We start from the raw sequence: 23,550 nt of genomic DNA, 5'->3' as shown, positions 1-23,550 counted from the left end.
GTCATGGAAAGGTGCATTAGGCTATTGATTTGGTTAAGTACGTTGTTTGATGGCCAGTAGTTTGCTAATTTGTCCTTTTCTGCTTGGACAATACTAATTAATACAGAAATAGCCATTATGAAGGTCATTTGTAAAAGAAGCATTTCTTCTCATTATTTCCATGGTTTTGTCATCTCTTATCAGACTGTTTTTAACTAATTGAATAAAGGGAGAAAAGTTGATCTGAAAATAACATTGTGTTATCACTTCAAAATTTTTGTATTTGTCACTTGTTCTGGGAATATATTTGAATAGATCAATTAACACATTTGAACATTTGATGCCAAATGACAAATGGAAAGTAAAAAATGTATTAGGGATTTTGTTTGATCTTTAAACATTTAAATTCATATTGTAGCTTTAGTGATCATCTGGTAGAGAGGTGGGGAACTGACCCATATGGACTGGACCATGTGGTAGCAAATGGGATTCGTTTAGAATGGCATCATGGTTGTCACAGACATGGTGGACTGAAGATCCTGGTCCTCTGCTGCACTGTTCTATATTCTATGTTTAACAGTGCAGAAAAGCAAACATCTAAAACAAGAGTTGAGTCAAAACTGGATTTACCAAGTCTCTTATAAGCCAGCCACATGCATGGGCACTGCACAGATCGCTACTTTAATTATTTATCTATTTGTCTCGACAAGCTTCTAACAACGTTTGGGGTTCAGTGATTTAATTGAAATCTAAATTGAGGCCACAACTGAAGATGAAGGAGAGACCCAAAACATTTAATGAACTTTGCACAGCAAAAGATTTGGGTGAGACCAGTCACAACTTAAAAGTAAATTGTCATTGAAATTTTTATAGATCCATTTCCTACCTGGCCCCTAGCTAAATTGACAGGGTGATGGTTGGGCATTACAATAGCAATAGATCACACAAATGTAATCTGTTATTTTTGGGGTGGTTGCATCAGCGAAGCACAGGTCAGGAAGCTCAACTCTTGTAACTTGTTGGTTGGGAAAAATTATGTTGAGTTGCTGAGGTAAGAGGTAGATCATTTCAGCCTGCAGCAAGGTTGATTTCTTAAAATTATCCATTCGTGGGATGTGGCCATTGATGGCTATGTCAGCTTTCATTGTTCCTTCCTAGTTGTCTTTGAGAAGATGATGGTGAGCTGACTTTTGAATCAGTGTAGTCCATATGGTTAGTGGATCCACAGCACTGTTAGTGACAATGGAGAAACAACAATATAGTTAAAAGTCTGATGGTAAATGGCTTAGAAGGAAGCCTGCACATTATGATGTTCCCATATAACTTCAAGCTTTGTCCATTTTGGTGGTAGTGGCTTTGGGTGCCAGATTATAACATTACAAATGGTGATATATTATTCTGCAACTTCTGATGACCCACATAATTTCATGGATGTTTAATTCTGATTTTCCAGATCTGTCCTAATCTGTCAAACATGTAAGCCAAGAATTAGGAGAGGGTTGGGACACTTGTTCCCCTGAGCTTGCATCACCATTCAGTGAAATCAGGGCTGAATTAATCTTTTTCCGTGTCCCTGCATAGCTCCTATAACTTTTTGCACCCTTGAATCTATCCATCTGTGCTTTAAAATCCTTCATTTTTTCTTTTCATTGCCTTTTGTGGTAGACAGTTTCAAAGACTCATGACCCTCTAAGAGAAAAAAAAAATTCTCATCTCCACCTTAAATGGGCAACCTCTATTTGGAAACAGTGACCCCGGGTCTGGATTCTATCACAAAAGAAGCATCTTTTCCGGATGGACTCTGCCAAGATTCCTCAGGTTCTTGATATTTTTAATCAACCAATTTCTTATTTTGCCAAGTTCCAGTGGATTCAAACCTTGCCTATTGAAAAAATCTGCTCGTTCGAGGTATTAGTGTAGTGGAGTATTGGAGTGAATCTAATACTAATACTCTGACTGTTTTTCACACCAAAGTGTATAACTTCACATTTCGCCATGTTGTCCTTCATCTGCCATGTAATTTTGCACTCAGTCATCTTGTCTAAATAATGCCTCCTTTCACTCTCCTTATTACTTTAAATCCTGCCTAGTTTTGACTCATCAAACTCAGAAGTGTTGCATTTGGTTCCCACATCCAGGTCATTTATCTATTGTGTTGGTATAGAATGGATCCTTGGGTACCCCACTGGTTACTGACTGCCAATTGGAAAAATTCTCATTTTATTCCCACTCTGCTCCCTGTCTGTCAACTAATTCTCAATCCATGCCAATACATTACCGCCTATCCTACGTTTTTTAACTTTTCCCACTAACCTCTTCTGTGGGACTTTATCAGAAGCCTTCTGAAAAACCAAATACGTGGCCTTATCTATTTTACGAGCTGCCTTCTCAAAAGTGGAGCATGATTTGCCTTTTGTAAATCCAGGTTGCTTTTGTCCAATCCTGCTAATGCTTTCCAAATGTTCTGTTATCACATTATTTATAAGGCTCCAGCATTTTCTCCACTACTGATGTTAATTTAACTAGTCTGTAAGTCTACTTTCTCCCCCTCTCTTTAAATAGCAGGGTTACATTTAACTTGGCCCAATCTGTAGGACTTATTCCAGAGATAGAATTCTGAAAGATGACCACCAATATATCCAGTTATTCCAAGGTCATTTGTGTTATTACTCTGGGATGTAGATAATCAAGCTGTACTGATTCCATTAACCTTTAAGCCCATTGATTTGCATAACACTGTTTTCTGGCTAGTATTGTTTTCCTTCAGTTCTTGTCCTTTCACTAGCCACTTGGTTTTCTAACATTTAGAATCATACAGTTATAGAGATATATAGCACAGAAACAGCCCCTTTAGTCCAACTTGTCCATGCCAAACAGGTATCCTACAAAATCTAGACCCATTTGCCACCATTTGGCCCATGAAGGGTCTAGGCCCGAAACGTCAGCTTTTGTGCTCCTGAGATGCTGCTTGGCCTGCTGTGTTCATCCAGCCTCACATTTTATTATCTTGGAATCTCCAGCATCTGCAGTTCCCATTATCTCTCTCCTCTAAACCCTTCCTATTCATATACCCGTTCAGATGCCTTTTAAATATTGTAACTGTACCAGCCTCTACCACTTCCTCTGTTGGCTCATTCCATATACGCACCACTCTCTGCGTGAAAAAGTTGCCTCTTAGGTCCTTTTATATCTTTCCCCTGAGGTTGTTGACTTGCTTGCCTGGCTTGCTTGTTTTCATCCAGACGTTTTGTCACCATGCTAGGTGACATCGTCAGTGGAGCCTCCGATGGAGCGATGTTATTCTACTCCACTTGGAATTTATACTGTCTGGTCTGTTATGGTGAGTAATGTCATTTCTGGTTTTGATCTGTATGGGTTTGTATATGGGGTCCAATTCTGTATGTTTGTTGATTGCATTACGGGTGGAGAACTATGCCCGTAGGAATTCCCGTGCGTGTCTATGTTTGGTTTGTGCTACTATGGTTGCCTTGTCCCAGTTAAACCGATGGCCTTTATTGTCTGAGTATACTGAAATTAAGGAAATTTTGTTGTGCTGTGTTGCTGCTTCCTAATGTTCAAGTGTTTTGATGGCTAGTTTCCTTCCTGTCTGTCCAATGTAATGTTTGTGGCAATCATTCACTGGTATTTTGTAAACCACATTGGTTCTGCATGTTGTAGGAATTGGGTCATTAATCCTTGTGTTTGTCGTAGAGTGGCTATGGGTTTGTGTGCCACCATGATTCCTTAGCAGTCTTAGGAGTCTTGTCAGTTCAGATATGCTCTCGATGTCGGGCAATGTGGCCAGTGTGTTAGGGCATACTGTATCCTCCTGTTGTTGTCTGTTTAGTAGGCATCTGAGGATGAAGTTGCAGGGATACCTGTTCATAACAACGAGTTTGTGTGGGTGCTAATCCTCTTTCCTGTGCTGCAATGTGTCCTGGCCTGTTTAAATAGCGCCCTAATGCAGCTTTGTTTGTGGATGTTAGGGTTGTTGTTGTGGAAGTTGAGGATTTGATTCATGTGGGTGCTTTTCTGTGTACTGAGGCTTGGAAATCCCATTGGTCATACGCTCAACTTTAACATCCAGGCACGGAAGTTGATTGTTGTTTTCTTCTTCCCTTGTGAATTCAATCCTTGAGAATACATTGTTGATGAGGCGGTGGGTCTCTTTTGGTTTGTTGCATTTAATAATGGTAAGTGTGTCATCTACATCCCGGATCCACACTTTAGGATGATTGTGGGGGAGGGTGGTGTGTTCTAGTCTTTGCATGACTGCTTCTCTGCAATGAGTCCTGAGATGGGTGACTCCATTGATGCACCATTGATCTGCTTGTTTACTTGACCATTAAAGACGAAGTGTGTGGCGAGGCACAGGTCTAGTAATTTAACTATTGCTAATGGAGCTGCTGGTCTACATTGCTGCTTCTTCTAGTAATGTGGCCACTGGTCCTTTGGCTAGTGTGATGTTGAACGATGTGAATAAAGCTGTGACGTCAAAGGATACCATAATCTTGTCATCGCTGATTTTTGTGTTCTTTTCTCTCTCACTTTAAATCTATGCCCTCTCGTTTGGACACTCCTACACCAGGGAAAAGACCTTATCTATTTACCCTATCCATGCCCCTTATGATTTTATAATCCTCTATAAGATCACCTCTCAGCGTCTGACACTTCAGGGAAAATAGCCACAACCTGTTCAGCTTCTCCCTAAAGTTCAAACCCTCCAACCCTGGCAACATCCTTGTAAATCCTCCCAACTCCTATGCTCAGTGCACTGACCAATAAAGGCAAGCGTACTAAACACCTCCTCACTATCCTAACTACGTGCAACTTCACTTTCAATGAACTTTGAACCTGCATTCCTAGGTCTCTTTGTTCAGCAACCCTCGTCAAGACCTTACCATTAAGCGTATAAGTCTTGCGTAGTTTGCAACACTTCACGATAAGTGAAATTAAACTCCCATCTGCCACTCCTTGGCCCATTGGCCCATCTGATCAAGATCTGATTGTACTCTGAAGTAACCTTCTTCACTGTCCGCTACATTTCCAATTTTGGTGTTATCTGCAAACTTACTAACCATATCTCCTTTGTTCACATTCAAATAATTTATGTCAGTGCCGAAAAGCAGTGGGCCCAGCACCAATCCTTGTGGCACACCACTCATCGCAGGCCTCCAGTCTGAAAGTTAGCCCTTCACCACCACCCTCTGTCTTCTACCTTGTGAGCCAGTTCAGTATCTAAACGGCTAGTTCTCCCCGTATTCAAAAAGCGATAAAAAACCAGCAAATAGATAAAATGAAAAGATTAAATAAAAGATTATACTGGTAAATGTCAAAAAAAGTTTAGTACTGGACTTTTATTTATTTTTAAACTGGCATTTTTAGTGCACGCTATACATTTGCATGAGATTGAAAAGAAACTGGAGATGAGCATGCACAATCGGCAATTATCAGTGGATTGTTGGTGTTGGTGGACACTTTGAACTAAATACAGAGTAATGATTAAATCCACCAAGTAGCACCATTTATAGTTTTTTTCCTGATGAATTGTATTAGGGCAGAATATCTCAAGCTTAGTTTATTTAAAGTGTTACAGATTGCCTGTGTTGATACAGTTTGACTAAAAGAAAAACAAATTATTAGATTCACATATTTTGGTGGTAATATCTCAGTAATATCCAGCATGCAGTGGTGAGTGGGATGGAAAGGAAGTTGAGTTTATCTCACCAGTCATTGACATTATTGAAATTTTATAGCTGAAGCATGTGAGAACTGTCAGGGTAGCTGAATTAAGCATTTAACTCATATCATATAATTAAGAATATAAGATTTCCCAAAAGAGGAAATCCAGAAATGGAACATAGAAAACAAATAAGCCTAAATTTCTCCCTGTAAGATATAGGATATTTTCTGAGGGCACGTATCGAATTGGGTGGAACACATAATGAAAGGGTGGCATCCAGATTCAATGGCACTTTATTGGAAATGTTGCTAGGTGCAATCTTGAGCAAGAGAAGCTTGCTTTTGAAAGTGATGCACAATCAGATTGTAGGAGTGGAATCGTCTCTAAGTACAGATGTATTCACAAGATGGATAGAAAGATTTTCCAAAGTATTGTGACCCAATGATGTGAAGCATTGTCATATTTTCCCTTTGATAAAATTAAAGGTGAGGGAGATCAGCTTCTGTCAGCAAACATGTATCCTGCCTTTTGAGGTTGCCACGTTGTGCTGGATCACAATCAGTTTTGGTCTGTAAGCCCATGATCACAAAGAACTGAACATTGCCCACTGAATCATTTAATCCAGCAATCCAGAATAGATTTGCCTTTACGTTCTGGGATGAAAGTTCCTCATCTGATCACTGTGCTGCCTTATTCAATTAGTTTTGCACTTCTAAAAATGTAAAGCATCATATTTTGTTTTATGTAGATGAATAATATTTTTAGATGCTCGTATTGATATGACTTTTGTACAGACCTACATACTGTAATGTAAGTTCTTGTTATTGATGAATTACTTTCGATTGGTCTCCAAATTTTTAAATTGAGCCATTGCAGTAACAGCAAGTTTGTTTCTACAGGTTTTCCATACGTACTCTAATGAAGACTATGATAGGAGAAATGATGACGTGGATCCAGTTGCCGCATCTGCTGAATATGAACTGGAAAAACGAGTAGAGAGGCTTGATCTTTTCCCTGTTGAACTTGAAAAAGGTAGGAGTAAGAACCTAGGTTTACTCTCAAATTTTTGAGCTTAGCTTAACTTTGAAAAGATGATGAATAGATGCTGGATAGAAGATGTTAAGAAGGGAAAATTGAAAATTGGTGCAAGAGGGTAGTTTTATGACATTCTTAAAGGAGGAGTAGATGGACGGTTGCAAAATGGCATCCAACCATCAGTTATGGTGGGCTATGCCACACTTCCATTCTGTGCTGGAAGTGAGCTACTCATTTAATTGGTAAATGTTGAAGAATAATCATATACAGACTCTCCACTTAATCTTTAATTTTTTTTTCACGGGAGATAGCATTTGTTGAACCTCTCTAATTTCTCTTGAGCAGGTGTTGAGGTGCCTTCTTGAATCGCAGTAGTAACTTTAGTGTTTGTATATGCAGAATTTTATTAGGATGTGAGTTGAGGAATCTTGATCCAGTCACAGTAGAGATGTGGTGACAATATAGTTTCATTTCAAGTTGATGTGCGCCTTGAAGTGGAACTTATGTCTGGTGGTCTTCCATAGGATCATTGCTCATGTCCTTCCAGGTGGTAGATGTCGCAGGTTTGCAAGGTACTGTTGAAGGAACTGGTGATTTATTGCAGTGTACCTTGAATATGATATATGCCACTGTGTGCTGAAAGTGAAGGAAGTGAATATTTAAGCTGGTGCATGGGATGCTGATCAAGCAGGCTGCTTTGTTGTGGTTGATGTTGAGATGCTTGTGCATTCTTAGAACTGTACTCATCCAAGCAAGTGGAAAGTATTCCAGCACACTCCTGACCTGTGCATTGTAGAGATCGTGCACAGATTTTGGGAGTCAAGACAAAATAAAATGACAAAGAATTCCCAGCCTCCCACCTGCTTATGTAGTCATTGTCATTTCGTACTGCCCGGAACATAGGAATTTAATTTAAATTCCACTTTGCAGGTGTGTTATTTGAAGATGTACTGCTGATAGCTCTTGCTTCCCAGCCAAATTTGAATTACATCATGAGGTCCAATATTGAGCGTCCAACTTGTTCCCCTGATATAGACTTGATGGGCCAAATGGAGTGCTTCTGCTCCCATATCTTGTGGTTTTATGGACTCTGGCACTGAAATGCAATAAAACTCTAGTTTTCTATCCTGTCTTTGCTAAGCATCAGCTGTTGACCTCCAGATGATGCGAATTGCAGAAAAACTTTATATATTCAGTTCTGAAAAAGGCATGGTATATTTATAAAAGGTTTTCCATGTAAATATTGAGGATTGCAAAATTCATTCTTGATGTTAGCATTAAAAATACAAGGTTCATCATTTTTATGTAGCAAAATTGTGTGGTTGCTAGAATTCTGTGAAAAAAAAACTGGAAAAATGCAGAACATCAAGCAACAACTGTTGAAGTCTGATGTTGTTGGGTTTGGCACAAGATGGACATGGCAGTGGGCATAGGAGTATCAGACCAGAAGCAAAGATGATGCCTGCGGATTGGCAACTTCAGTGTTCATTGGGTCACGTGTATGCGGCGGCAAAGCATATTCCGCTTGGGAACCCTGCAGCCCAATGGTATCAATGTGGATTTCACAAGCTTCCAAATCTCCCCTCCCCCCACTGTATCCCAAAGCCAGCCCAGCTCGACCCTGCCTCCCTAACCTGTTCTTCCTCTCACCCATTCCCCCCCCCCCACCTCAAGCCGCACTTCTATTGCCTACCTACTAACCTCATCCCACACCCTTGACCTGTCCGTCCTTCCTGGGCTGACCTATCCCCTCCCTACCTCCCCACCTATACTCTCCTCTCCACCTATCTTCTCCTCTATCCATCTTTGATCCGCCTCCCCCTCTCTCCCTAATAATTTCAGAACCCTCTCTCCATCCCCCTTTTCTGGTGAAGGGTTGAGGCCTGAAATGTCAGCTTTTGTGTTCCTAAGGTGCTGCTTGGCCTGCTGTGTTCATCCAGCTCCACACTTTGTTACCTTGCTTTCTTAACTGGTTTTTCAGCTATTTCTCTCCTGCAAATAATGATTCAGTTAGAGTACATTTAACAAGACTTCAACAAAGTGTTATGGACCAGACCAAACCCCCTCAAAATATATTAAGCTATCCTAACCTTACCTTTAAAGTAAGAAAAAATGTTAAGTATCAGTGTTACATTCTAGGTGCAATTTGACTGGCTAAACTATTGGATTTGAAGTAAAACACACTTTTTTCATGCACCTTAGGTAAAATACAACAAAAGAAAGCATAAAGAAAAGAATTGGCTTAGCTGGAACTTTATTGGAAAACTTAAGAGAGTAATTGATTATTTTACTACTAAATAGTAACGATCACAGCCTCAGCAAAGGCAAGTTCAGAAAGACAGATTGTCTCACGTGCAACTCTGGTCAAGGAAGAAAAGTATCAAGAGAAGATTTTGAGAGAATGTAGCAGGGAGAGATGTATTGCACCTTCTAAACCCTGCTGAGACCCAGCAACAACTGCTACAGAGAAACTGAAAAAAACTAAAAATCTTGGTTCTGTGAGAGCTTGACCATGTCTATTCAAGCTGCTTCCATTGTTCCAACTGTAAATAATGATCTCGACATCACAAACTTTTTACCCTAGTGTCTCTGTGTAGACTGCTCGCAACCTCTGCCTTAACCTCTCTTTTTGAAAAAAGGACAAAATAAACCTCTTAAAGCCATAGTATCGTCACAAAAGATTTATTTAAATATATTGTATTTAACAAAGGAACACGCTTGCAGTTACTTCCGACATGCCAGCTGGTTGATGAGAACACTGAGCCAAAGAAGTGATTGAGGTCACAAGCTTAGATTTTAAAGATGATCTTGTAGGAGGAAAGATTTAAAGAGAAAGTTCTAGATGTGGGGCCTAGTTGTATGAAATCCAGTAGCAAATTGTACGGCAAAAGAGGGGGCATGCACAGAGCCTAGAGATGATTAAGGTCTGGATAGATGAAGGGGAGGATGTTAGAGAGTTTAGAGGAGCAATAGCGGTTTAAAACATGTCGATAACCTTTATTTGGAACAGTTGGGAAATGGAGTAATGAATGATTGGCACTTGTGTAAGATAGGAAACAGGCAAAGGAGACTTGGTGAAGCCGAAGTTATTGGAGAATGGAGGCCTAACAAGAGAGCTTTGTAAAAGTTGAGTAGAATGGATTGGGCAGTGTTTCAGAGGTAGAGGGGATATAGGTTTGTAAAATAACTTCACGGTTGACTGGGATACCAACGTTATGAATTGGTTAGATAAGCCAGAAACAATGGCTGTGTGAATTGGATTCGTTCATAAGGTTTTAGAGTAGACCTGCGTATTGCCAGCTTATATATAGAAATTGTTGCTATAATTTCTCATGGTATTGCTAAGGTAAGAACGTATCCATAACAATGAGGCAAGAATAAATCTTTGTTGGACTCCAGAGAAAGCAATCCGTCAGAGCTCCATAGATGAGCCATTGTTGCAGGCATTCTGGTTACAATCTGGTAGAGTGAAACCAAGCAGAGGCAGTTCCACTAAGCTAAACAAAAGAGAAGGAATATAAACAAAGTCCTGGAGCAGGTCTGGTAATATCTGTGGAGAGAGAAACAGTTAAAATTTCTAATCTAGTGACTCCTATTCATAACTGTTCTCAGAAGAGTCATTGAACTTCAAATGTTACCTTTGTTTCTCTCTCCACAGATGCTACCAGACATAATGTTTCTGCAGCGCTTCTTATTTTTGTTTCAGATCTACATTTGAAGTAGCATCTGCGGTATTTTGCTTTTAATGTAGGGAAGGTGTTGAATATATCTGCAGACAGATCAAGAAGTGATAATGCGATCAGAGTTAGAGAATATGTCATTTATGACTGGAAATGCTGGAGGATTGATTTGTTCCTTGTTTGCCCAGTCAAGGGATTTTGAGGCTAATTTTAGCATCTCTGTACCAATCTAGCTGAGGTCAAGTGGGTCAACAGCAAACTTGAATGAAAGTTGCTTTGTGTGCATCAGCAACCAATTTGTAAGGTATTACCTTTTTTTAAGGCAGGTGGTGATATATAAAGGATTTACGTTTTACTAAAGTACTTTGCAGGAGAGAAGATCAACTCTAGCTAATGTTTATTCAAATAATTTTATGCTAATATATTTGAAACTTGTAGAATAATTAAGATATTCCTACTCTCCCAGTCATTAGCTGGTAGTTGTTTATTTACTTCTTACATGCAACATCATGGGGGGAGGGGACAAACTGGGCTGGTTTTGGGATGCAGTGGGGGAAGGGGAGATTTTGAAGCTGGTGAAGTCCACATTGATACCATTGGGCTGCAGGGTTCCCAAGTGGAATATGAGTTGCTGTTCCTGCAACTTTCGGGTGGCATCATTGTGGCACTGCAGGAGGCCCATGATGGACATGTCATCTAAAGAATGTGGGGGGGAGTGGAAATGGTTCGCGACTGGGAGGTGCAGTTGTTTATTGCGAACCGAGCGGAGGTGTTCTGCAAAGCGGTCCCTAAGTCTCCGCTTGGTTTCCCCAATGTAGAGGAAGCCACACCAGGTACAATGGATACAGTATACCACATTGGCAGATGTGCAGGTGAACCTCTGCTTAACCAGCCCAGTTCGTCCCCTCCCCCCACTGCACCACACAACCAGCCCAGCTCTTCTCCTCCACCCACTGCATCCCAAAACCAGTCCAGCCTGTCTCTGCCTCCCTAACCTGTTCTTCCTCTCACCCATCCCTTCCTCCCACCCCAAGCCGCACCTCCATCTCCTACCTACTAGCCTCATCCCACCTCCTTGACCTGTCCGTCTTCCCTGGACTGACCTATCCCCTCCCTACCTCCCCACCGATACTCTCCTCTCCACCTATCTTCTTTTCCCTCCATCTTCGGTCCGCCTCTCCCTCTCTCCCTATTTATTCCAGAACCCTCACCCCATCCCCTTCTCTGATGAAGGGTCTAGGCCCGAAACGTCAGCTTTTGTGCTCCTGAGATGCTGCTTGGCCTGCTGTGTTCATCCAGCCTCACATTTTATTATCTTGGATTCTCCAGCATCTGCTGTTCCCATTATCATTGATTATAAGCCATCTCAGTTCCATGTTCTTTTAAAATTGAGGATTGAAATTGCCTGAACTGCATTCTACATTGTAAAATTATGTAGTACATTGGAGAAGTAATTTTGTGAAGGTGTATGTCACGTTAACAATAAGAAAGCTCAAGTTTGTATTAGATACAGTTAATATGACAGATTACTGAATAATCTGCTCAACTGTTCTGATCCTCCACTTGTTCTCAGGTTTGTCAAAGGATATTGCAGTGTCTAAAATGTTTATTCACAATCCTGATACCTGGGGTATTAGAATGATTTTATTTTGTACAATGGCTAACTGTCAGTATTTTATACACCTCAATGACTGAGCTTTGACAGTCATTTGGAGGGAGGAAATTCCAAAGAGTCCAACCTTCTGAATCAAATAAATTCTCCTTTTCTTGGTCTTAATTGGCTTCTCCCTTATTTTGAAATCGTGTCCCTGGTCTGTACTCCATCTTGCCTATATCTATTCGGTTTATCTCTATTAAGTATTTTGTAGATTTTAGCAAAATCTTTTCTATTGTCTGAAGTTTCAAAGAATGATTGATTTCCCAAATCTCTCGCCTTATGACAGTGCCATCCTGGAACGAAGTCTGTGAATCCTTCTTGTACTCCCTTGATTGCAATAGTATCCTTCCTATAGCAAGGAGACCAAAACTCCTCACAGTATTCCAGTTGCAGTCTGACCAAAGTTCTTTGCACATAAAATGATACTTGCCTATTCCTGTACTGAAATCCTTCTAAATTAAAGACTAATGTGCCATTAGTGCTTCCTAAGCTATGCTTTATTGTATAGTTACAACACAGGCATCTGCCTGACAATTTGGAAACTTTGTCTAGGTGCCCTGACTACCAAAGGACAATTTCAATCATTCCACTTACTATCCCATCAATCTACTTTCAACTTTAATAAGTGTGATGATGTTGATTTTTCTATTGTAGCAATCACTTCGGCAACAAACTGCTCATCAGTATTCAAATTCACATGGCTCCCGATTTCATTATGGCCAGTGTCTAAACATGCACAAACGAGCTGAATTTCAGAAATAAGTGACTCCCCTTGAATCACTGCTGCTTTTGACTGAGTGTGACATTAGGGACCCTAGCAAAGCATAAGTAAATGGGAATTGGGGAAAACTAGTTGGAACTATAATAGCAGAAAGGAAGATTGTTGTGGTTGTTGGAAGCCAATCCACTCAGGCCACTGTTATGCTTGTAGTAATTCCTTTGGGTGGGTCCAACCATCTTCAATCCCTTAACCTGAGAAATAGGCCCACGCCATTTTAGCCTCCCATGTCTTCTGTGCTTTCTGTAAGATCGTCGCTAATATGCCCAGACCTCAACTCCTGTTTTGTGCCAACTTTGTCAGTCCTCAATTCCTTTATTTCAAAAATCAATCTATCTCTTTAAATACTTCCAGTGACCTCGTCTCCGCACTTGCATAGAGAATTCCAAACACTTACTACTTTTGAAAGAAGAAATTCCTTTGCATCTCTATTTTAAATGAGTAAGCCCTTACTCTGTAACTGTGTCCCCTAGCTTGAGATTCTCCCACTAGCAGCAACATTCTCTCAACATTTATCCTGTCAGCCACCTCAGCATCCTGTATATTTAAAGTTGGTTCATTGATGCCGAACCCACTGAGATGGTCAGAAGTGGAGCTGTTTGAGACTTATGAAGCGTTCTTTCACAGCACCTAAGATGATGAAGTGGCTTAAGTTTATATGTAGCAAGACCTAGGTAACACTCTGACTGGGGCAGATAGGTGGCAAGTAAGGTTTGTACAGCACAAGTGACAGACAATGACCATCTCCAATTGTCATTGAATGTCAAGGGGAGACATCACCATCACCAGATCCCTCACAATGTCTTTTCTTAGGCAGATCCTTGGGATTGAGGATGACTTCCATTCGTTTTGATGGTTTCTGAGATGGCTGATAAGTCCTATGTACGATCTGCAAACTCTCCCACATGCGGGGAAGCTGGTGCTTGAAGGATCAGGTAGATGAGTTGTTTTGAGGTTTGTGTACTCCCTCAAATGCCTCGACTCCGCCTCTGTGTGTTCCTGACAAAGTCTTTTACTATGTTCAGTGCCTTCCTGAATGGACCAACCTATGAGTCATAGTTATGTACGAGACAAAAGGAAGCCATTCAGCCATTTAAGCCCAATTTGGCTCCCCAGATAGCAATCCAGTCTGTCCAAACCCACTCTCTGATTCCATTTTTTAAAAATTGACCTGTAGTTTAAAATTACACCCCTCTGGAGTAGGTGGGGCTTAAACCCATGTCTCTTAGCCTAGAAGTAGGGACACTACCACCGTGTCATGAGACTGCCTTTGAACCCATTCTTTTTTTTAAAAAAGACCTATTTTTCTCATCAACCTGTTCAGAGATGTTATTACATACTCCTGGAGCAGGTGGGACTTGAACATTGGCCTTTTGGTCCAGGGGTAGGGACACTACCACTGCGCCACAAGATGGTCCCTAATTTTTTTTAATATTCAACCTACTTTTCTAATCAACCTGTTCAGATGTTCTGACACACCGCTGGAGCAGGTGGGACTTGAACCTAGGTGCTTTGGTTCAGGGATAAGGACACCATAAGTGTGTCATGAGACTCTCTTTGTGTGATGTCATTAATCCAGCAGCTTCACGTCCTTCAAGTGTGTCATCCAATTTCCTTTTGAAATCATTGATCGCTTCTGCATCTGCTGACATTGTGGATAGTATGTTCCAGATCATTTCAATTTGCTGTGTTCAAGAAAAGTGTTATTCTTCCTATTCCCCTGTATCTCTTGTCCAAAGCCTTAAATCTTTGTCACCTTAACCCTCTGCCATCAGTGAAAAAGAAGATTTTTTTCCCTTGTTTAGCTTATCTAAATCTGTCATAATCTTCTGTAACTCAACAATCTAAAGCTTTCCTTCCTCACCATGTAACTAAAAACATAGAAACTGAGAGCAGGAGTGGGCCATTTGTTCCTTTAAGCCTGCTTTGCAGTTTAATATTGTCATGGCTGATCATCTGTAATGCCTTATTTCTGCCTCTTGATGTCTACAAAATCTAAAAACATATCTATCTTATTTTTGAGTGTACTCAGCAGCTTGGCTTTCATAGTCTTCCATGATAGACAATTCCACAGGCTCACAGCCTTTTGAGTGAAGAAACCTTTCCTCTTCTGAGTCCTGAATGGCCTACCCTGTATCCTGAGAAAGTGACCTCTGGATCTAGACTCACCAGCCAGAGAAACTATCATTTCTGCTTCTAGTTTATTCAACCCTGTTGGAAGAAAAAAAGTATTGGGTCTATTAGAAATACCTGCCTATCAGCAACTGTCAGATTTTTATAAAAAGATGAACTATTAGTTAAACTGATAGTTGCTAAGATTGGGAGTGAATCTCCCAATAGACTTCCAAAAGGCCTTTGATGACGTGCCTCACAGAAGGCTGCTGAATAAGGTGAGGGTCCATTGTTTTCAAGGTGAGCTACTGGCTTGGATTGAGGATTGGCTGTCTGACAGAAGGCAGAGAGTTGGGATAAAAGGCTCTTTTTCGGAATGGCAACCGGTGACAAGTGGTGTCCCACAGGGTTCAGTGTTGGAGCCACAGCTGTTCACTTTATATATTAATGATCTGGTTGAAGGAACTGGGGGCATTCTGGTGAAGTTTGCCAATGATACGAAGATGGACAGGCAGGTAGTACTGAGGAGGTGGGGAGGCTGCAGAATGATTCAGACAGTTTAGGAGAGTGGTCCAGGAAATGGCTGTTGAAATTCAATGTGAGCAACTGCGAGGTTTTGCACTTTGGAAAAAAGAATACAGGCTTGGATTATTTTCTAAACGGTGAGAAAATTCATAAAGCGCAAGTACAAAGGGATCTGGGAGTGTTGATGCAGGATTCTCTAAAGGTTAACTTGGAGGTAGAGTCCATGATTAAGAAAGCGAATGTAATGTTGTCGGTTATCTCAAGAGGGTTGGAATATAAAAGCAGTGATGTGCTTCTGAGACTTTATAAAGCTTTAGTTAGGCCCCATTTAGAGTACTGTGTCCAATTTTGGGCCCCACACCTCAGGAAGGACATACTGGCACTGGAGTGTGTCCAGCAGAGATTCACATGGATGATCCCTGGAATGGTAGGTTTGACGTATGATGAATGGCTGAGGATCCTGGGATTGTATTCATTAGAGTTTAGAAGGTTGAGGAGAGATCTAATCGAAACTTACGAGATAATGCATGGCTTAGAAAGGGTGGACGCTGGGAAGTTGTTTCCATTAGGCGGGAAGACTAGGACCCGTGGGCACAGCCTTAGAATTAGAGGGGGTAAATGAAAAACAGAAAGGAGGCGACAATTCTTCAACCAGAGAGTGGTGGGCCTGTGGAATTCATTGCCACGGAGTGCAGCGGAGGCCGGGACGTTAAATGTCTTCAAGGCAGAGAGTGATAGATTCTTGATCTCAGAAGGAATCAAGGGCTATGGGGAGAGTGCAGGGAGGTGGAGTTGAAATGCCCATCAGCCATGATTTAAATAGTGGAATGGACTCGATGGGCCAAAAGACCTTACTTCCACTCATATGTCTTATGGTCTTATGAATGCAGAGCAGCTAGAGTGGTTAACACAGAGCTCACTACCAGTCTCAGATTCCGTCTGTCCAATACTGACTGTCCCAGCTTCTCCACTCACTAGTTTCCTTTCTGCAGACCTTTCTATTCCTCTAAAGATAGAATTTAGAATTGAAGGAGCAACAAGTGCATGAGAGAAGGAAATTACCACTTGAGGTTGATGTGCAGTAATTCTGGCTTGTCATTTCATAGACGTTTAGGAGACTTGCAACTGCACAGTCACATAAAAATGTAGAAAATATGAACTGGAGAAGGAAATTTGGTCCTTTGAGCCAGTTCCATCATTCATAGGTGATCATCCAACTCAATACCCTGTTCCTGTTTTTGTCCCATACCTTTTGATCCTTTTATAGCCCTATTTGACTCCTTGAAAACATTCAACATTTTTATCTCAACCACTTCCTGTGGCAGAGAATTCCACTGGCTCGCCGCTCTGTGCTTATATCAGTCCTAATTGGTTACTCCATATGCTAAGATCATGATCTGGTCTGACATCTCCAGTCATGGGCACATCCTTCCTCTGTTTACTCTGTGTAGTTCTGTCAGAATTTCATAGGTTTCTATGAGATCCCCTCAATCATTCTTATAAACTCTAATGAATATAATCTTAACCAATTCAGTCTCTCTTCAGCATCAGTCTTGGCATCCTGGGAATCAGTCTGGTAAATATAGGTTGCAGCAGATTCATCAACCGTGAATTCCCTTTCATAATCACACGCGGACTCTTTTCAATCTTGTCATTGTTTTCTAAGTTAATAAAGTGTGAAGCTGGATGAACACAGCAGGCCAAGCAGCATCTCAGATGCATCTGAGATGCTGCTTGGCCTGCTGTGTTTATCCAGCTTCACACTTTATAATCTTGGATTGTCCAGCATCTACAGTTCTCATTATCTCTGATACAATTGTTTTCTAAGTACTCTGCTATGAAACCTTTTATGATGGTCTCTAGCATATCCCCTATTACAGATGTCAGGCTAACCAATCTATAATTGACCCCACCCCCGACCACAAAACATCATCTCCCAAACCACTCACAACCTCATCACATCAGGGGACCTCCCACCCACAGCCTGCAACCTCATCATACCCCAACCCCGCACCGCCCGCTTCTATTTCCTTCCTAAAATCCACAAATCTGACTGCCCTGGTCAACACATTGTTTCTGCCTGCTCTAGCCCCACCGAACTTATCTCCGCCTATCTCGACTCCATTTTCTCCCCCTTGGTCCAGGAACTGCCTACCTACTTCCATGGCACCACCCGCACCCTCCACGTCCTCCAAAACCTCCAATTCCCTGGTCCCCAACACCTCATCTTTACCATGGACATCCATTCCTTATACACCTGCACTCCCCATGCAGATGATGGCCTAAAGGCCCTCCACATCTTCCTGTTCTACAGGCCTGACCAGTTCCCCTCCACTGAGACCCTCATCCGCTTAGCTGAACTCGTCCTCACCTCAACAACTTCTCTTTCAATTCCTCCCACTTCCTACAGATAAAAAGGGGTGGTCATGGAGACCCACATGGGCCCAAGCTATGCCTGCCTCTTTGTAGGTTATGTGGAACAATGCCTCTTCCATAACTACACTGGCCCTAAACTCCACCTCGTCCTCTGTTACATTGATGACTGTATCGGCGCTACATCGTGCTCGAACAGTTCATCCACTTCACCAACACTTCCACCCCAACCTTAAGTTCACCTGGACCACCTCTGATATCTCCTTCTCCTTCCTGGATCCCTCTGTTTCCATTTCTGGCAAACACCTGGAAACCGATATCCATTTTAAGGCCACCGATTCCCACAGCTACCTCGAATACACCTCCTCCCACCCACCTTCCTGCAAAAATGCCATTCCTTACTCCCAATTCTTTCACCTCTGCCTCATCTGCTCCCAGGATGAGGCATTCCTCTCCCGAACACCTCAGATGTCCTCGTTTTTCAAGGACTGCAACATTTCCCCCCTCCATGGTCGAGAACACCCTCGACCGTGTCTCAAGCATTTCCTGCAACTCATCCCTCACACCCACTCCCAGCAATAACAACCAAAACATAATCCTCCTTGTCCTCACGTACCATCTCACCAACCTCCGGATCCAATGCATCATCCTCCGACACTTCTGCCATCTGCAATCTGACCCTACCACCAAAGACATTTTTCCCTCCCCATGCTTATCTGCTTTCTGGAGGGACCACTCTCTCAGTGACTTCCTTGTCTGCTCCACACTCCCCTCCAGCCTCACCACACCCAGCACTTTTCCCTGCAACCGCAGGAGGTATTACACCTGCCCCCACACCTCCCCCTTCACTCCCATCCCAGGCCCCTAGAAGACTTTCCACGTCAAGCAGATGTTCACCTGCACATCTCCTATTGTGGTATACTGTATGCACTGTTCCTGTTGTGGCCCCCTCTACATCGGGGAAACCAAGCGGAGGCTTGGGGATCGCTTTGTGGAACACCTATGCTCGGTTTGCACTAAACAACTGCACCTCACAGTCACGAACCATTTGAACTCCCCCTCCCATTCCTCAGATGACATGTCTACCCTGTAGTGCCACAACAATGCCACCCGAAGGTTGCAGGAACAGCAGCTCATATTCTACTTGGGAACCCTGCCCAATGGTATCAATGTGGACTTCATAAGTTTCAAAATCTCCCCTCCCCCTACCGATCCCAAAACCAGCCCAGCCTGCCCCTGCCTCCCTAACCTGTCCGACCTCCCACCTATCCCCTCCTCCTACCTCAAGTCCCACCCCCATCTCCTACCTACTAACCTCATCCTGCAACCTTGAACTGTCCGTCCTCCTGGGACTGACCTATCCCCTCACTAACTCCCCACCTACCCTCACCTTTTTTAGCTCCATACCCGCCTTTTTGACCTGTCTGTCTCCTCTCCACCTATCTTCTCCTCTATCCATCTTCTATCTGCCTCCCCCTCTCTCCCTATTTATTTAAGGACCCCTTTCCCCTCCCCCATTTCTGAAGAAGCGTCTAGGCCCGAAATGTCAGCTTTCCTGCTCCTTTGATGCTGCGTGACCTGCTGTGTTCATCCAGCTCTACACCTTGTTAGCTCAGTTTATAATTCCTTGCTTTCTCAGTACCTCCTCTTTCTTTAAATAGTGAGATCACATTAGCGACCCTCCAATCCATAGGGATTGTTCCATAGTCTATAGAACATTAAAAGATGACCACCAATGGGTGGCATCCCAACTATATCAAAAGAGTTTATATTTATTTATGAGATAAATTCATCCACTTTATTGCAAGTGATCCACGCATTTAGACAAAAGACTGTAAGGCTTAATAGTGGTCATTTGACCAGACATTCAGTGACTAATCCATCACGTGTAACTTTCTCCACAAACCGGAGACAAGAATTGATTAAGAGAGCATAGGAAGCAGAGGTGAGCTGATTAACAGAACATTGTGATTGTCTGTATTGGACATGGGGTGGCTGTCTGTAACAGGCTGTCTGTCATTCTGCATGCATAGGCCCCTTGACATTCGAGAGTGAAATTGGCCGAGGGCTGTCATGGCAACAACCTGTGACTCTGCTATTGATTTAAGAGGAATCTGTATATTTTTTTTAACATGGAATGATGATGGGCCTAATGATGTTTAAAACTATAACTGAGGGGTGATGTAAATTCTGAGGGAAAATGCCTGCTCTCATTCCCATAATATAGAATCAAACTGAAACCTGAATATAACACGGTGTGAAGGCCAAGCAGCATCAGAGGAGTAGGAATGAAACCTGAATATATTGATTTGTTTTTCGGCTGGAGCATAGTTCCAATGCATCACCAAAAGACCAGTCAGTTCAGCAGAGATAAGCAATCCATCCTGAAACTTGCCGACTTGTGAGACTAATGGTTACATTCTTGGCATTGGGATCTTGATTGCGACCTTTGAGTAAATATGTAGTAATATAGTTGTTTTAAATTATTTGTTTGCAGGATGTGGGCAAGTCTGGCTGTGTGTGCATTTATTGCCCATCCTTAACTGTTCCTTGATATGTATAGGTTCCTCACGCCATTTCATACAGTCGTTAAAAGTTAACCAAATTGAAACCTGCCTGCCCTGGTCGACCCATCGTCTCAGCCTGCTCCTGCCCCACCGAACTCATCTCCACCTATCTGGACTCCATTTTCTCCCCTTTGGTCCAGGAACTCCCCACCCACGTCCGTGACACCACCCACGCCCTCCACCTCCTCCAGGACTTCCAATTCGCTGGCCCCCAACACCTCATATTCACCATGGACGTCCAGTCCCTGTACACCTGCATTCCGCATGGAGATGGCCTCAAGGCCCTCCGCTTCATCCTGTCCCGCAGGCCCGACCAGTCCCCCTCCACCGACACTCTCATCCGCCTAGCTGAACTCGTCCTCACACTCAACAACTTCTCTTTTGACTCCTCCCACTTCCTACAGACTAAGGGGGTGGCCATGGGCACCCGCATGGGCCCCAGCTATGCCTGCCTCTTTGTGGAACAGTCCCTCTTCCGCACCTACACAGGCCCCAAACCCCACCTCTTCCTCCGGTACATTGATGACTGTATCGGCGCCGCCTCTTGCTCCCCAGAGGAGCTCGAACAGTTCATCCACTTCACCAACACCTTCCACCCCAACCTTCAGTTCACCTGGGCCATCTCCAGCACATCCCTCACCTTCCTGGACCTCTCAGTCTCCATCTCAGGCAACCAGCTTGTAACTGATGTCCATTTCAAGCCCACCGACTCCCACAGCTACCTAGAATACACCTCCTCCCACCCACCCTCCTGCAAAAATTCGATCCCCTATTCCCAATTCCTCCGCCTCCGCCGCATCTGCTCCCACGATAAGACATTCCACTCCCGCACATCCCAGATGTCCAAGTTCTTTAAGGACCGCAACTTTCCCCCCACAGTGATCGAGAACGCCCTTGACCGCGTCTCCCGTATTTCCCGCAACACATCCCTCACACCCCGCCCCCGCCACAACCGCCCTAAGAGGATCCCCCTCGTTCTCACACACCACCCTACCAACCTCCGGATACAACGCATCATCCTCCAACACTTCCGCCATTTACAATCCGACCCCACCACCCAAGACATTTTTCCATCCCCTCCCCTGTCTGCTTTCCGGAGAGACCACTCTCTCCATGACTCCCTTGTTCGCTCCACACTGCCCTCCAACCCCACCACACCCGGCACCTTCCCCTGCAACCGCAGGAAATGCTACACTTGTCCCCACACCTCCTCCCTCACCCCTATCGCAGGCCCCAAGATGACATTCCACATTAAGCAGAGGTTCACCTGCACATCTGCCAATGTGGTATACTGCATCCATTGTACCCGGTGCGGCTTCCTCTACATTGGGGAAACCAAGCGGAGGCTTGGAGACCGCTTTGCCGAACACCTCCGCTCAGTTCGCAACAAACAACTGCACCTCCCAGTCGCAAACCATTTCCACTCCCCCTCCCATTCTCTAGATGACATGTCCATCATGGGCCTCCTGCACTGCCACAATGATGCCACCCAAAGGTTGCAGGAACAGCAACTCATATTCCGCCTGGGAACCCTGCAGCCATATGGTATCAATGTGGACTTCACCAGTTTCAAAATCTCCCCTTCCCCTACTGCATCCCTAAACCAGCCTAGTTCATCCCCTCCCCCCACTGCACCACACAACCAGCCCAGCTCTTCTCCCCCCACCCACTGCATCCCAAAACCAGTCCAACCTGTCTCTGCCTCCCTAACCGGTTCTTCCTCTCACCCATCCCTTCCTCCCACCCCAAGCCACACCCCCAGCTACCTACTAACCTCATCCCACCTCCTTGACCTGTCTGTCTTCCCTGGACTGACCTATCCCCTCCCTACCTCCCCACCTACACTCTCTCCACCTATCTTCTTTATTCTCCATCTTCGGTCCGCCTCCCCCTCTCTCCCTATTTATTCCAGCTCCCTCTTCCCATCCCCCTCTCTGATGAAGGGTCTAGGCCCGAAACGTCAGCTTTTGTGCTCCTGAGGTGCTGCTTGGCCTGCTGTGTTCATCCAGCCTCACATTTTATTATCTTGGAATTCTCCAGCATCTGCAGTTCCCATTATCTCTGCTGTGGGCTTGGAGTTGTGTAGGCTAGATCAGGTAAGAATGACCAGATTCCCTTCCTTAAAGGACATTACAGAATTGGATATTGAGAAGCAAGAAAATGATCAAAATTCATTCAACTAACCTACTAGTTAGTTTTTATGTCTGCCTAATTTCTGTTTCATTGTGTCAAATACTTGAAATTTGGGTTAAGCTGATCTTTGTTTATGACTGTCAAATGGCACTGTAAATGATTGGGACTGATTCATCTTGAGCAGATTTTTTTTACATGGCGATCTTAGCTCTTAGGCGGTGATATCTTGTCTCTAATTGAAGCTTATCTACCTATGATGTACATAAACCATCAAAGTTATGTTGAAGTTTTCTTGTTAGTGTGAACATTATCCTGTATTAATTTTACTAATTACATGAAAAGTTAATGCGTTGAAATGATGAGGTACTTTGGTACCTCCCCCAGTATTGGTCTCATTGTCACTCCCCACAAAGTAGTCATCAGCCAGGGATGAAGAGTCTGTAAAATAGGAGCAGAAACATAGTAAAGTTTGCAACCGCCACTTACCTTCCTGTCTCAGCTGCACGACCACTTGGCACTTCCCACATACAAGTCATTGAGTTATATGTCTGCCATTGCTTACCAGCTTGTGTTTTGAGCAATTTCTTGGAAAGGTGTTTTTTGAGATTGAAGAATAGCTGGGCTAACTTGTTGGTAACATGTGCAACTCAAGGAGATGTACAGTCTTTTATGGAACAGAAGACAGTTTGGTCCCCTCGAGACCATGCCAGCTGTCTGCAGTTCATTCTGGTTAATTCCTTTACCCCTTCTGTGGTCCTGTAAGTTTACTTCCAAGCATGTTTCCATTTGAAGATATTAATTGTTTCACCACTTCCATTGGCAGAGTGTTTCATATCATTCCCACTTGCCATGTAAATAAGCAATCGCCCATTTCACACTCTGCATCTTTAATTTTGAATCTCTGTCTTCTACTCCTTTCATTGTCACTTAATGGGAATAGATTTTCTTTGACTACCTTATATAAGCCTGTCATAATTTCAATCTCCATTACAGAAATGGGAACAACTTGAGCTTTTCCAATTTAACCT

The 23,550-nt window shown here is 43.1% G+C and overlaps 1 protein-coding gene across 8 annotated transcripts in view; it reads left to right on the top strand.

Moving 5' to 3' along the window:
* Positions 1–23,550, top strand: part of ppp1r9a (protein phosphatase 1, regulatory subunit 9A) — a 284,663-nt gene that overhangs the window by 73,949 nt on the left and 187,164 nt on the right. For all 8 annotated transcript variants that reach the window (XM_048557978.2, XM_048557949.2, XM_048557927.2 and 5 more), the window contains exon 2: positions 6,562–6,694. In XM_048557978.2, coding sequence (XP_048413935.2) covers positions 6,562–6,694 — 133 coding nt within the window. The remainder of the gene's footprint in view (positions 1–6,561; positions 6,695–23,550) is intronic.

This window comes from Stegostoma tigrinum, chromosome 2, assembly GCF_030684315.1.
Source record: "Stegostoma tigrinum isolate sSteTig4 chromosome 2, sSteTig4.hap1, whole genome shotgun sequence".
NCBI lineage: Eukaryota > Metazoa > Chordata > Chondrichthyes > Orectolobiformes > Stegostomatidae > Stegostoma > Stegostoma tigrinum.
The sequence above is the reverse complement of the archived record's forward strand: the minus strand, read 5'-3'. Positions and strand labels throughout refer to the sequence as shown.